Source organism: Sander lucioperca, chromosome 16 (genome assembly GCF_008315115.2).
Source record: "Sander lucioperca isolate FBNREF2018 chromosome 16, SLUC_FBN_1.2, whole genome shotgun sequence".
Lineage (NCBI taxonomy): Eukaryota > Metazoa > Chordata > Actinopteri > Perciformes > Percidae > Sander > Sander lucioperca.
This window is the reverse complement of record NC_050188.1, coordinates 4,256,548-4,271,577: the sequence shown is the minus strand read 5'-3', so window position 1 is coordinate 4,271,577 and position 15,030 is coordinate 4,256,548. Positions and strand designations below refer to the sequence as shown.

Here is a 15,030-nt window from a genome sequence, read left to right as displayed (position 1 = left end):
TCCGCATGGCCGCCACGTACACGTGCAAGGTAACCTGGCTTTGCAATATTGAACAAATCCAATTGTTCCTTTCTGACGGACAGGTTAAACAAATCCCATAAATGTAACCAAATGAATCTCAAAGAGCAATTCAGACCAGGTCACAGCCTTCGGTCAACCCACTACAGACTCCACACCCACCAAGATGCACCATGCAAAACGTTACAACTGTGTAGGATGGCAACACAATATAGTGTTGAATGAAAACAAGCAAAGAGTTCGTAAAAGCTATAACAGGGCATGCATTTCTGTTCCGAGTATAATCAACACCAAGAATATCCTTTGAGAGCTGATAAGCGTACTGCATAGAGGTGTTCATTCTGTAGGTGTTGTAGCTGCAGATGCCTGGCGTGGCTGTGGAGCCCTGTAGGCAGCAGAGGACTGTGAATCTGGGCCAACTAGCACCAGGCTGGGGCTGCCTGATAACAGCCAAACACAGAGGGAAGCAATCAGGGGCAATGGGAGAAGCGTTCAACACCAACCTGGCAGCTAAAGGAATGCACAGCTTTCACATGATACATTTAAAATAATGGCTCAAAGTGATGATACGACTGGGCCCCAGCTTGGATAGTATAACAGAGAAACACATACAGAAGTAATGGTTGGCGGGAGCCTTGGAAACATTTAGTGTTTTGCTAGCCTGTTGGCTAATTAGCTAGCTAAGTATGTTCTGCCTAAGCAGACTTCTGGAGTAGAGACCAAGGCTAAACACAAAACATTGAATTAGCTTTAACACATTTACTCAACAGTGTGAAAGCCCCCAAAAAAGAGCTAAAAGAAGAGTGAGTACTGGACTTCTATTTGTCAGGCCAAAAACACCGCACTGAATGAATGCTTACGTCGGTGCGTGCAAACACGTAAGCCAAAACAACTCCACCGTGTGTCGGTTAGCTTGTTCCTTCTGCACTGCAAGTGGCTAAGCAATGCAGTTAAAGTTAGTAATATCCTTCAATGTAAAATATAGCTGTAATTTTAGGATGTATGTGGTCTTGCTATTCCATATTATGTTAGTTTGTTTTTTTGGGCTTTTCCACCTTTAATTGATAGGACAGCTTGGTGAGAAAGGGGAGAGAGAGGGCGAAGACATGCAGGAAATCGTCACAGGTCGGACTCGAACCCTGGACCTCTGCATCAAGGCATAAGCCTCTCAGTATATGTGCGCCTGCTCTACCACTGAGCCAACCCGGCCAGACTATGCAAGCTTGTTTAAAGTGTGTCATAGTTTTGAGTTTATACAGTATGTTCTGAGATAAATAAAGTTTAGTATTAAAAGTCTGATATTCTAAAAAGTGAGATTTTCACGTCTTTTTTTTTTATTATAAAGCAGGTTGAGGTGCTATACTGAAAAAAAGGCTTAATCCACAGAGAAATGCACACAACCCATATTTAGAAACTGTGCCTTTAGAAAGGGCAGATGCAGAAGACCCGGAAATGCAGAGCAGACTGGGCTTTTTTGGGAGGGGGGCTTAAAGAGACAGGCACTAAAAGAAAGTGTTTTTAGGGAGAGGGTCAAAACAGCTACATTCGGAAATACAGTATGAGAAAAAATAATGTTTTTTGATCAGTAAAGCATGTAAACATGTTCTAGTAGAAATCCGAAAAAAAAAAACGAGAATAAGCCTGAAAGTTAGCATAATATGGGTCCTAAGTATAACTTTCCCTTTGGTGTGTAGTGGAAATGAGTCTCTTAGCAAACAGCCAGTTCCTCAAAAATTGTACTTCTTACATATTATTTTAAAACCTCAAACTTCTTGACCATTTATTTGTTCTAAAATTAGCAAATATGAATGAATGACTTATGATCTCAATGATGCAATGATTGGCGACATGATTGCAAAGAGTGTATATGCATGAGCAATTCTTTATTAACATGAACTTTTCTTAACCCCCCCCCCCCCCTCCAGTCTCTGCTGTCAGGGCGTGGGAAGTGGAGGATAGATAATGCATGAAATTTCTTCTGTGGTGAAATTAAACTTAATTTGGTGGCCAGTGATTCTGCAAAGAACAGAACACATTTCTTATGAATACTTTCGACTCAAACAAAAAGAAAGCCAACATTGTGATTATGACATGCTTTTGAATTATTTGTGCAGTCCTCGTATCCCGGCTCACGTTTTAGTGATTACGCCCCTTCATGCTAGTGATGTGCTGTCATCATCCCTTAATCCTGCTTGTGCACACTTTGAAGATGCACGCAAATCTGCCTCCAATTCTCAGCAGCATGCAAATGTAGAAACCATTTCTTAAAAGGCAGAACAGTGTGTCACACCATTCCACACTGACCACTAAGGGGCATTTATCACAGTACTGTACCTCCTCTGCCATATCCTGCCATACACCCTGTCTTGCTGTGCCACTTGTTTACCCTGGGCATTCTCCTCCTCATCTTTAATCCCTGTGCTGTGTGGGAACAGACTGGAGCTGCATACAGTAGGCTCCCTGTACTGGCCAAACTTGTCTTGTGCACAGCTCACAGGAGTCCCACAGAATTGTGGTACATGTGTAGGAAGACAAGGGTCAGAGTTGGAGATTTCAATTGCTTGTTTACCAACTGTTCCCTGCCAGATACAGTTAGGCCCCAGGAAAGGTCTATGGGGGTAGCTGAAATAATGGCTTGCCGTCACTCAAAAGCACCCGCGGGAGCAGCAGGAACGTTATTATGAAAGACAGTTATGACTGGAAATAGAAGCTCAGATTTCAACGAGCTTAATTTTCTGAAATTTGGACAGGGAGCTTTCTCACAATGACTAATGGGCTTTCACTGCCAAGCCAAAGCACAGAAACTTTTCTGCACTGCCACCTAGACTAAAGTCTCTTTAGAGGCTAAGTTAGGCCTCTAACCTGTCCTTAGGGAGAGGATAACTACACCTACAGGATACGGTGATTTATTCTAAGCTGACAAACTCAATAAAGCCAAAGGTACAGACCCCCATGGGACCAGAATGAGCCATTACCAAACAACAGAAAGAAAATGGAAATCTCTTGTATTACAGAGGTCTGTAACATCACACCACTCAATCATTGTGACATTTGAGCGGGCCACAGACAGCGCGGGGACAGTGGATTTTACCTTTTTGTGGAAAAGGTTCCAAAAAGTGGTGTCTTTTTTTCAATTTGGGGATGCTATTCCAATAAACCAGCTGTTATTTTCTTTGCTGGTTAGTGACTTAGCTTGTTCACAACTATACGCTGTGTAATAATAAAAAATGTATGTCAAACAGACCGCGCTCGACTTCACCACACCACAGACTGTATGAGTTGTAGCTGCTGCAGTAGTGGGCCAATCACACGTCACATTAAATCGAAGAACGCTTTCAGCGTCTTTTTTTTTTCTAGATCTGGGTACAAAAAGGATCAAAATGCAAGTATCGTTTGACTGGAGAACAGTCGATGCTAATTGGTACTGGGTTATTTCCTATACTCGCCTTGTATACCTTTAAAGTTATACAAGGTGAGTATATAAAGGCTTACCCTAAAGTTTGCATACAGGATTTTCAATCATGGAGCAGAGGCCTATTTAATGGTTTGCTTGCTGACACAAATTAATTTATATGCTGCTGGAGATTTTGAAAAATCCAATCAGGGTTTCCTCGGTCGGGTCTTCAAAGTAACTAAAAGTACATTTTGACTCTGTGGCACACGTTAGAGAAAGTGAAACTTTCCCCAGCGTCAACTTTTTCTGCAAATATTTCATCTTACTTTTTCCTTCCAAGCCCTTCTACCTCCACCTGAGGGATCACCTGCATTTCTGATCCAGACACAGCCAAATGATCTGATCTTTTAATCTCCTTAAAAAGGATTCCAGCAGGCAGTCTTCCATATAAATCACACTGAGCTGCTATTACACAAGGATTTCTCCCGTCTTAAAAATAAAAACTACACGGCCTACAACATAGGACACGCTGTACAGCGCAGATGTGGCACACCACCGGCGTTCATTTTTAATCTAAACATCATGTTACCATTGTCCATTGGTTTCATGTGGTTACCTGAGCTACCAAATTGCACATGCCTACACAACGCCTCTACATAAATTGTTCACAGACCAAAATAGTGGAAAATATGAAGAAAATTGGGAAACTGCAAATATGAATGTAACTGATTAGTGTTTTGAATTGTAATTCGGTTTGTTTGATATTATGTACATAATGCATGTATGGTATTTATGTTGAAATAAAAAAAAATTACAATTCAGCTACACTGTTTTTCATCTTCAGTACAAATGCCCAGCTGTTTGATGGAAGTGCCTGGTGTGATTATGATGTAGATCAAATATGTGCTATGATAAAAGGGAACATAAAGGGAACAAACTGAACAGTAAGGGAAACGTACAGGTTTTGAATGTGCCCTGCTGACTAATCAACACTATGGTGAGTCACTGCAGAAAGATACACTGTGAAGCTGTTCCACCTGACGGCTGCACACTGACACCAGTTTGGTGCGATATGTTACACTGTTAGCTCTCCAGAATTGGCTTTCCCTTTGCTGCATCTCTGATCCTCTATCTATCTTACAGCCCTGACACTGACCACAGTTGCTCCAGGCCTCGGAGTGATGCTGCATGTCTAACCAATCCACACTTCACTTCTTCATTTCTACTTCCCTCTGCTTGGCGGTTTTCACGCTTCTATCAATAGTAGACAACATGCTTACCCTTGAATATTTCCACTAGCAGACCAGCAAAGCTGCGATCAAAGAACACTGTGTTTTGTCAATGTGGTGCTCTGCAGAGTTCACTGATCAATGACCATTTATAAAAGGCGCTGCAAAGCAACGCCGGTTTCAACATCTGGGCACTGAAGACAAGGAAATAATACTGCTCCTCCTCGGATGCCACAAACACGTAATCAGGCTTGAACCATAGGAAAGCACAATTTTGTTGAAACTAATTTTACTTTTCTTAACATCATCCAACAAAAGGGTATGAAATAGCACTTCAATACCGAGCCATCTAGTGTGCACTAGTCAGTCCCAAGAGGCAAATTTGTAATAGATTATAACGTGCTGAGCCAAGTGTACTCTCTGCTTCTTTTACATCATGTATATAGTTTCATACTGCCATCTAGTGTCCATACCAGGAACAACAGCCCTTTCTCCACTAGTACTGTGTCCTAAATCTGTAGTGCAGTTTAGAATGGAAGAAATCAATCAGACCAAACAGGAAAATATTACAATCAGACATTAATCAGACTGCAACTTTAGAATGTTATTGTCAATTAAACTCTAACAAAAGGCATAACGTTTGTTTTTTTTTGCAGCTGTGAGAAGGGCCCACATTTCCTTTGTGCAATGCATCGTGGGACAGTAGTTTACATCAAAAGCACACAAATATCAACCTTTTTTAAGCATACTTTGTCACTAAATGTGAAGTTGCTGAGAGAGAGTCTGGCGTATCTCATATTTTTCTTACTGTCAACAAATCCATTAAAAAGACCAAAACCGAGGATGTGTCTCAAGGTACTTTCCTACTTCTCTCCGCTGTCTGCTGTGCCACTCAGCCCCAAGCCCATCTGTTCCTACTGAAGATTTAAATCTTTAAAAAATGGATGACACATATAGTTTCCTTTTTCCTAAAAACAGCTGGGCAATGTAGTCTTCAGCAAATGTTACTCAAACAGGACAAAAAAAAAGTACATTTGTTGGGGACTATTTCCAGCTGCTAGTGAGCATTCACAGCAGCAGGATGGTGTGTGTGGGATTGAAAATAAACTACAGTGTGTGTGTGTGTGTGTGTGTGTGTGTCCATTGTAATGAAGTAACAGGTCATCCAGTCCAACAGTGTTTGTGGCTCACTGATGTGTCTCAAATAGTTGTTGGACAACAATGGAGCTCTATGGCACAGCGGAAGGAGATATATCAGGCTTTGGATAAACAGGCAATACTTGTTAGGATCAATTCATTGTTGGTTCTTTTCTTTTCATTGGCGTTGTTGACAATAAGAAAAATTTAGAATATTACCAGATTTGTCCTTAAATTAGGCACCAGCTAATGTTATCTCCTGGAAAGTGTGAAAACACACGCGCGCACACACACACACACACACACACACACACACACACACACACACACACACACACACACACACACACACACACACACACACACACACACACACACACACACACACACACACACTTCATGACATATCCATTATAAAAGGGGCATTGTGCTGAAACCAAGTGTAGTTCAAGGAACAATTTTAAAAAGCTGGTTAGAAGACAACATCAATTTGCATAAATCAGCCAATAAAAACATGCTTTACATTCACATTTCAGGGCATGCTAAAATAAGCATGCACAAGTTTAAGGGTCATTAAACACAAAAAAAACACATTTGGTTTTAGAGCTAATATCAAACAATCATTTTAAACCGCAAAAACAAAAGCATAAAGTTAGAAAAACTACAAGATGCAAGTAAAAGACTTTGTAGTGTGTCCTATGAACAGGTTAGTCTACTGTTAGTGTGACCTATCTCCACAGCGATGTGGAGTAAGGATGGCTACACCACACTGTACATTCCAGGATCTGAGAAAAAAACAAAAACGCTCTGGGTTGTTTGCATTTCTTTAAACCAATCACAATCATAATCTAAGTTCTGGACGCGGCGATGGTGGCTCTGCAAAATAGTTTCGGGAAGGAACTTGTTTTGGTGGAACATTTGCACCCCGCAAAATAAAATGCCACATACGATAAAAAATGAAGTTAACTGTTTACACAATACAGTAACGTAAGCTATTTAAATTAGCTGGATACAAGGTTAAACGTAATTTGTTCTTACCAGTGTATCTCCGTGTGTATTCCGTTCATAGCAAACCCCTGCCAATCGGTCCCAAAATGTCCCAGTTAGATAGTAAATCCCGTAAACATAATCTTTGCAAATCTTTACAATCATTCCCCGAAAGAACCGACGCAGGCCTGCCTTGTTGCACGATTCCAAATTTTCTTCAAAACCTGCCATTTTCAGCATGTAGCTTGCTAGCTCAAAGTTTGTTGTGGTTGTTGTTTCCCGTATCAACCCGCAGAGAGCAGAAGATGCAGGGCGAAGCCTGACATCCGGCGGGTGATTTCAGGCTCTGTCCTGGAAATGTACTTCCGTTGATCCAGACTAGTCTACTGTTAACCACTGATAACGTGTCTAAGTGAGTATGGAACACATGGGCTTTTGATTTCTTCCTCAGCCGTCATTTTTATATACATGAAAGCACAAACAGTACATACAAAAATCACATTTCACACGGGTCATTTGGTGAAACCTGAGCCTTCATTTGTACTGAAGATGTGAAGGATCACATGCATTGGAAGCATCATAGCAGTGGCTCCAATGGACGGACTCTGTGAATCAAACATTGATGCAGCGAAACAGGACTACATGCGGGTGGAATGGGCTCATGCTTCATCCAGACATGCGGTAAATGGTGTTAAGAGAGCCACACTGGGTCATCATCATGCACAAGACAGAGATGGAGAGGCAGATGAACTACAACTGATGTTTCATGGCAGACACAGAAAGTTCTGTACATACCCAGAAAGAGCCTCTTAGGGATTCTGATCTCCTCGTCCTTACTGTCTGTTGCTACAGACAAAACAAAATAAATAAAGAAAACAAAAACAGGGAAAGAAAAAATAGCTTGGTTTTCTTCTCTCTTTTTTTTCAGCAAAGCTAGAGGTAAGCCGTGTTATAATAGGTTACTGAACTTGGGCATTACTTTGCAATATTGTGTGACGGTTGGTCAGACATTTCAGGTCATCACAAAACTACTGATAGTCTGATTCCCGGATTAGTTATATCACGGATTGCAGTGATATAACTAATCTGTCATCTGGCGTTGAAGACCACAACAAGGCAGCAGTGTTCCCACTGGCAGACTTCGTTCAAGTATCATTGGCATCTTTGCACCCCCTGAAAACACGTTTTCTCATTTGGCTTCCAACTATGAGTGATTTGGTCCTACATAAAGACACAGGTTTCTGCCAAAGTTAGAACAGTTTTCGGTTATTTCAGATAGAGAGAATTTTTGTATTTCTGTTTTTTTTCTGTGCTCTTCTTAACAGAGATGGGAAGTAACGAAGTACAAATACTTTGTTACTGTAATCAAGTAGATTTTTCAGATATTTTTACTTTACTATTTATTTTTGTGCCAACTTTTTACTGTACTCCTTACATTTTTAACACAAATATCGGTACTTTCTACTCCTTACATTTTACAAAATTGGCTTGTTACTTTAGTTTCAAATAATTTCAGTGGAGTTACCGTTATTATTTTTCGAGTTATCAATACCGAATTCAATCTAATTGGATGGGAATATACGTTGTTATAATATGCTGCAAATTGTGCCAACCGAAACACCACCAACTGCTGGCTTTCAAGAATTCACCATCAAATTTGAAAAAACATAGAGGAAAATGCATCTTTTTGTTGTTATCAAAAGCTATTTGTTGTTTGTTTCAGTAACTTTATTAAGTTTACGTTAATGGTCAGTTACATTTGTTCTCCTGCTAGCAATGACGATGCCTTGGTTCGCTAGCATTTAGTTACGTAACGTTAAGGTTAGCAAGCGTTTGGTTTATTTGAAAATAATCTAATACTAGCTGATACAATATCTGCATGTATAGCTTTATATTAAAAATTAATTCAGTAACTTGATTTAGTGTAACAGTGTTGTAGTAACGTTACTCAAGGCGTTCTTGTGTTTGAGACCACTTAAGTTAACTTTACTTGGTATTTACATTGGGCTAATGTTAATGTCTCAAACCTCTCAGAAGTAAGTTAGAGGGCTCATGTTTGAATTCTCACAGAATCACAATTGAATTCAAATCTTGCTACTCAGTCAGAATCTTATTAACCTGGAGTCCCAGTCTCTGTCACAATAATCATATATGTGATGTTTTAGGCCTATTGGCAGACATCCATTTAAAATGTAGGCAATGGCATATAAAGAGCCTTTTTCCATGTCCACTGAAGTTTCTCAGCTTACACTCTAGTAACATTTGTGTGGTCCAGGTAGCTTTGCATAAAAAATGGTTGTCATTTCGAATGTGACCAGTTTTAGCGCAAACCGCTAACTAGTTTATAACGCTAGTGGTAAAGTAAAAAGAAATCGCTATTTCTATAAAGGCTCAAAATAGCACCACACTTCCACGGTAGCATAATGAGGGTCCCTACATGTAAACCGAAGCATTGAGAACTTTGTAAGTGTACAGAGAGTTTATTAAAAAGATTGTTTATAAAGACTGTACCAGTGCTCCGACGACTAGCGTTATAAGCTAATTAGCGGTTTGCGCTAAAACTGGTCACATAGCATGAAAACATATCCCAGAGAACGGTCAACTCGGTATGTGTTATTAACCCCTAGGTTCATTTTGCGCCGGAATTGTCCTTTAATTACCGAGCTTTAGAGTTGCTGGTGGGCAGATTTTGTTACCTTCTGACAAAGCCGGACTAGCTGTTAACCCCTGCTTTCAGTGTTTATGCTCAGCTAAGCTAAGTGGCTGCTGGCTGTAGCCGTATATTTCCAGAGAGGGACAGTCTGGTTTGCACAAAATGCATACAACATAAATATAAAGAAAACACCTCCCCTGCAAAGTAGTAAATCCACCAATCTGTGAAGTCTATCTAGAAGCTGTCTGGGAAATTAAATCTTTTAATGCTGGACATTTAGCCTGACTCACACTGGTTGTCAAGATGGCTGACTGCTCTGCAGCTACAGGGTTCTCCTTTTTGATTGGAGACTACAAATATGTTAGTGATTTCTGTACTACAGTTCTAGAGTTTATTTCATTTCCTCTGTATTTTATCATCTGACACTGAGCCTGCGGACTCACTACGGGAAGAACAGCTGAAGCATCCAATCCTGGAACAGAAACAACACGTGATACAGGCCTTGAAACACATGACCGAGAGAACCACAGAGGGCTGCTCCTTGTCCATTTGTTTGCAAAAGTATGTACATGTAAAAAAATAAACGGATCCAATGTGTGTAAACATGTTGGGTATTGAATAACTTTATGAGGCTGTTAAGTAAGACACTGTGGTTTTGACTTCTGTTTACAGGAACAGAGACATCTCAGTTTCTCTGAACTGTATTGCAAATGGCAGAAGTCTTTGCAACGGGGAAATTTTGGATTATTTCCCTTTGTTTCAATTGCTTCTTAAGGGAGGGCACATACCAGTCAGATAGATTTGGATGGCTAATATTGTTATAAAGTTGTAACTAAGTGCTAGAATCTAAAAATATCCCGTACTTTTTCACAACTAAACTACCTATTATAATACTGGACAATAAATAAGGCATATATCAACTATTTTAAACAGGTACATGTCTACTAATTGAATACTAGAAGAAAGAAATCTTTTTTGCATTAAACAAAGTGATGCTTTCAAGCTTTTGGGCCACTAAATACATTTACAAGTACTGAGGAGCAGTATGAAGCCAGTGTTTCTTTCTTTTAGAGGGCTGATTTTTCAGAATTAGTTTTAAATTATCTCTTCACAAACACATCCTGCACATCACATCATCGGCAACAATCATCAGTGTAGCTAAAAGGCAATGTTCACATGTGTTGAAACAGGTTTAACTGGATTATTCAAACAGTACCATTTTAAGGAATGACGCTAGGGTCACTCACACTGGGAGGTAACGAGACTCGCACACAATCATTCACACATTCTTACAAACAGTCACACATGCACCACCTGCCTACACACATTCACACTTCGCTCCCTCTCAGATATTTTTATACTCTCACACACAATCCCACCTCACACATACTCTAACCCTCGCTCACATACACTCCCAAACACCCACACGCTTTTTCGTGCCCATAACATTTGAAGCAGCACTTAATAAAAGCACACGCAGACCTTATCGCTCAGTAAACTAAGATACAGTGAGGAAAATAAGTATTTGAACACCCTGCTATTTTGCAAGTTCTCCCACTTAGAAATCATGGAGGGGTCTGAAATTGTCATCGTAGGTGCATGTCCACTGTGAGAGACATAATCTAAAAAAGAAATCCAGAAATCACAATGTATGATTTTTTAACTATTTATTTGTATGATACAGCTGCAAATAAGTATTTGAACACCTGAGAAAAGCAATGTTAATATTTGGTACAGTAGCCTTTGTTTGCAATTACAGAGGTCAAACGTTTCCTGTAGTTTTTCACCAGGTTTGCACACACTGCAGGAGGGATTTTGGCCCACTCCTCCACACAGATCTTCTCTAGATCAGTCAGGTTTCTGGGCTGTCGCTGAGAAACACGGAGTTTGAGCTCCCTCCAAAGATTCTCTATTGGGTTTAGGTCTGGAGACTGGCTAGGCCACGCCAGAACCTTGATATGCTTCTTACAGAGCCACTCCTTGGTTATCCTGGCTGTGTGCTTCGGGTCATTGTCATGTTGGAAGACCCAGCCTCGACCCATCTTCAATGCTCTAACTGAGGGAAGGAGATTGTTCCCCAAAATCTCGCAATACATGGCCCCGGTCATCCTCTCCTTAATACAGTGCAGTCGCCCTGTCCCATGTGCATGATGCTACCACCCCCATGCTTCACAGTAGGGATGGTGTTCTTGGGATGGTACTCATCATTCTTCTTCCTCCAAACACAGTTAGTGGAATTATGACCAAAAAGTTCTATTTTGGTCTCATCTGACCACATGACTTTCTCCCATGACTCCTCTGGATCATCCAAATGGTCATTGGCAAACTTAAGACGGGCCTTGACATGTGCTGGTTTAAGCAGGGGAACCTTCTGTGCCATGCATGATTTCAAACCATGACGTCTTAGTGTATTACCAACAGTAACCTTGGAAACGGTGGTCCCAGCTCTTTTCAGGTCATTGACCAGCTCCTCCCGTGTAGTTCTGGGCTGATTTCTCACCTTTCTTAGGATCATTGAGACCCCACGAGGTGAGATCTTGCATGGAGCCCCAGTCAGAGGGAGATTGACAGTCATGTTTAGCTTCTTCCATTTTCTAATGATTGCTCCAACAGTGGACCTTTTTTCACCAAGCTGCTTGGCAATTTCCCCGTAGCCCTTTCCAGCCTTGTGGAGGTGTACAATTTTGTCTCTAGTGTCTTTGGACAGCTCTTTGGTCTTGGCCATGTTAGTAGTTGGATTCTTACTGATTGTATGGGGTGGACAGGTGTCTTTATGCAGCTAACGACCTCAAACAGGTGCATCTAATTTAGGATAATAAATGGAGTGGAGGTGGACATTTTAAAGGCAGACTAACAGGTCTTTGAGGGTCAGAATTCTAGCTGATAGACAGGTGTTCAAATACTTATTTGCAGCTGTATCATACAAATAAATAGTTAAAAAAATCATACATTGTGATTTCTGGATTTTTTTTTTTAGATTATGTCTCTCACAGTGGACATGCACCTACGATGACAATTTCAGACCCCTCCATAATTTCTAAGTGGGAGAACTTGCAAAATAGCAGGGTGTTCAAATACTTATTTTCCTCACTGTAACTGTGCTTCATCTGTATCTGTAAAGAGGCCGTGTAGAGGGTTTCTGACCTATGAAGGAGCGTCTCTTTGTGTTGAGTTCAGTAGCCGTGCGGACGTCGGTGCACAGGCTCAGCATGATGAGCATGGTGACGATCATGATGATGCTCTGCCACAGCAGCAGTGTCTCGAAGTATCGGCCAAATCTGATGGAGTAAAAATTACCAATTATGTAACATGTAATATGTAGTGGGCATGAAATACAGTGAAAGCTTTGCCACACATGCTTGATTTTCTAGTTTTCATACAGAATCTGTGCTGCCGCAAAGACAGACTAAATGATGGTACTTAGTTGCAGCAGCTTGTAAAATGATTCCTTCAGGAAGATGTAGAGTAAATCAATTTGTTTACCCCTGCAAAACGTATTCCAGTATTTTCTCCCTTTCAAATACACATACAGCACCTGCCACATTAGTTTAGTTGGCAAACAATAGTTTAGTTGGCAAACAATAGTTTAGTTGGCAAACAATAGTTTAGCGTAAACTACTCAGTAGTTTGGGGTTTTCAGAGCCCTTGATGGTAAGGGACCAATGTGCCTTTACGTAACTGGTTAGTACTCCAGTTTAACTCATTAAATAAAATGCAACCATACATTAAAGACCTTATATGGATAATTAGAAACCATAATTTAATTCAACATACATCCAATCCACAAGCAGCTGCTATTCAGTTAACTTGTATAAGTAGCAACTTGTTCATCTGTTGTATCCATCACTTGGATTGAGTGGGTCGCAACAATGCAATGGCAGCTCGTGAGACGACCTCTTTTCAGCCAAATTTCAGAGAATAGCCCATTGATTCTTGAAGCATCCTAACTTTTTTTCTATAAGGTAAATACGTTGGCTTATAGGCAGAAATGTATAGCCTACAATTAGCAGATTTTTTGAATGCTTTGTACAAAAGTGTATGGTGTGCGTGAACAGGCATTGGAGGCAGTGGTGTAGTCTACGTGATACGCAGGTATATGCAGTATACCCACTATGAAAGCTCCAGGATTTCCATATACCCACTTAAAAATGTCCAGTGACACGCAACAACATACTTTCCATTATATTTTTGATATATTTTGAATTGTCATCTGTGTTTTTCTTCTTCGCATAGACTAAATAAAGGTATTTCCACCGTAAATTGGTGAATAAAAGTTATCTGAATGCAGGAAATGAAGTCTTAGACACTCAAAATAACCCTGGGGGAGGACAGCCAGAACTCCCTCCACTATGATATGCCCCCCTTCCCCCAAAGGCAGATTCTGGCCCATATATATATATATATATATATATATATATATATATATATATATATATAGGCCAATATATTTATATACAGTACAGTATACCCACTACAATACATTAGACTACACCACTGATTGGAGGATGTGTTACCTAAAGAGTATCCGTAAGATGTTTGCCACCAGGAGGACCAGGCACACATATGTGGAGAAGCCCTCTGCATTCTGAGTCCGGCGGATGTCTCTGTATTGTGGGATGTAGGGCACCACCCCACCGAACACCATGGCCCCGGCAGCGACCCACGACACCAGGTTGTGAAACACGAACACAATCTGGTCAAACACCTCATCTTCCATGTTCAGTCGCTCACCTGTCCCACACCTGGACAACAAGTTGTGAAGTGATGTGCGCTGGCTTTCACTGGCTCAGTGGAGATTATTATGACGCGTGTATCCTCCTCTGGTTCCTTGTAGCGACTTGACAGTGTAAAAAGAGTAACATCCGTGTTTCCTATGCATAACGTTGGTCCCTACACGGATTACATAGACAAAAAGACAGGCTACTGCCACGCCATCACAAGCCGAGCAGTGTATCTGAAACAACGAGCCCGGGGGCTAACGAACAGTAGCTCCAGTAATATCTGAAAACGATAGTCCAAACAGTGAGAACATTAATATATTAGCTACAGTACCGACAGAACAACGCTCGCTAAAGGCAGCGGTGGTGTTTGCAGTGGAGTAGACCTCTGTTATTCTGCTTAATAGGTCCCGACTCCCGTTTCTATAATTCAACACTTCTGTTGATGCTAGCTCGCCTGCTGAAAATGCTGCACTAAACTCAGAAGAAACTCCGAAGGTTCCTAAAATTGTCTAAAGCCCTTGATATTGTCAGGAAAACTGGAACTATTTTTTTGTTGCACAGGTTCCCTATGTTAATATTGTTTACTCACTGACTGTCCCATATGTGTGTTTCTGGTTTCTATCTATCATATCGTCTTTGGTCTCGTCCACACTTCCTGAAACGTAACACGTCATGCGTTACGACAAAGCTGTTAGACTCGATCAAGATAGTTCTCGCACTACCTTAGTCGTGTTAGTGGTTTTTAGACAAGAATGTGTGGATATGCACGGCTATTTATCAAGCTTTTCCTTTGAAAGATAATTATTTCACAATTATTGAATATAAATAATTATATGATATAAGTTAGCTAATCTATCAGCATCGCCTGACTGCACCAACTCCACTGTTATT

The 15,030-nt window shown here is 40.7% G+C and overlaps 1 protein-coding gene across 2 annotated transcripts in view; it reads right to left on the bottom strand.

Annotated features, from left to right (window-relative positions):
- The window catches only part of LOC116041267 (solute carrier family 66 member 2), a 31,069-nt gene extending 16,301 nt beyond the window's left edge, over positions 1-14,768 (bottom strand). The window contains exons 1-3 of one of the 2 annotated variants that reach the window (XM_035993038.1): positions 13,933-14,768; positions 12,563-12,696; positions 7,561-7,611 (exon numbers count right to left, since the gene is read on the bottom strand). In XM_035993038.1, the coding sequence (XP_035848931.1) occupies positions 7,561-7,611; positions 12,563-12,696; positions 13,933-14,135 (388 nt within the window). In that variant the 5' untranslated portion in view covers positions 14,136-14,768. The remainder of the gene's footprint in view (positions 1-7,560; positions 7,612-12,562; positions 12,697-13,932) is intronic. The other variant, XM_031287158.2, reaches the window with a different exon arrangement.
- Between the last annotated feature and the right edge of the window lie 262 nt (positions 14,769-15,030).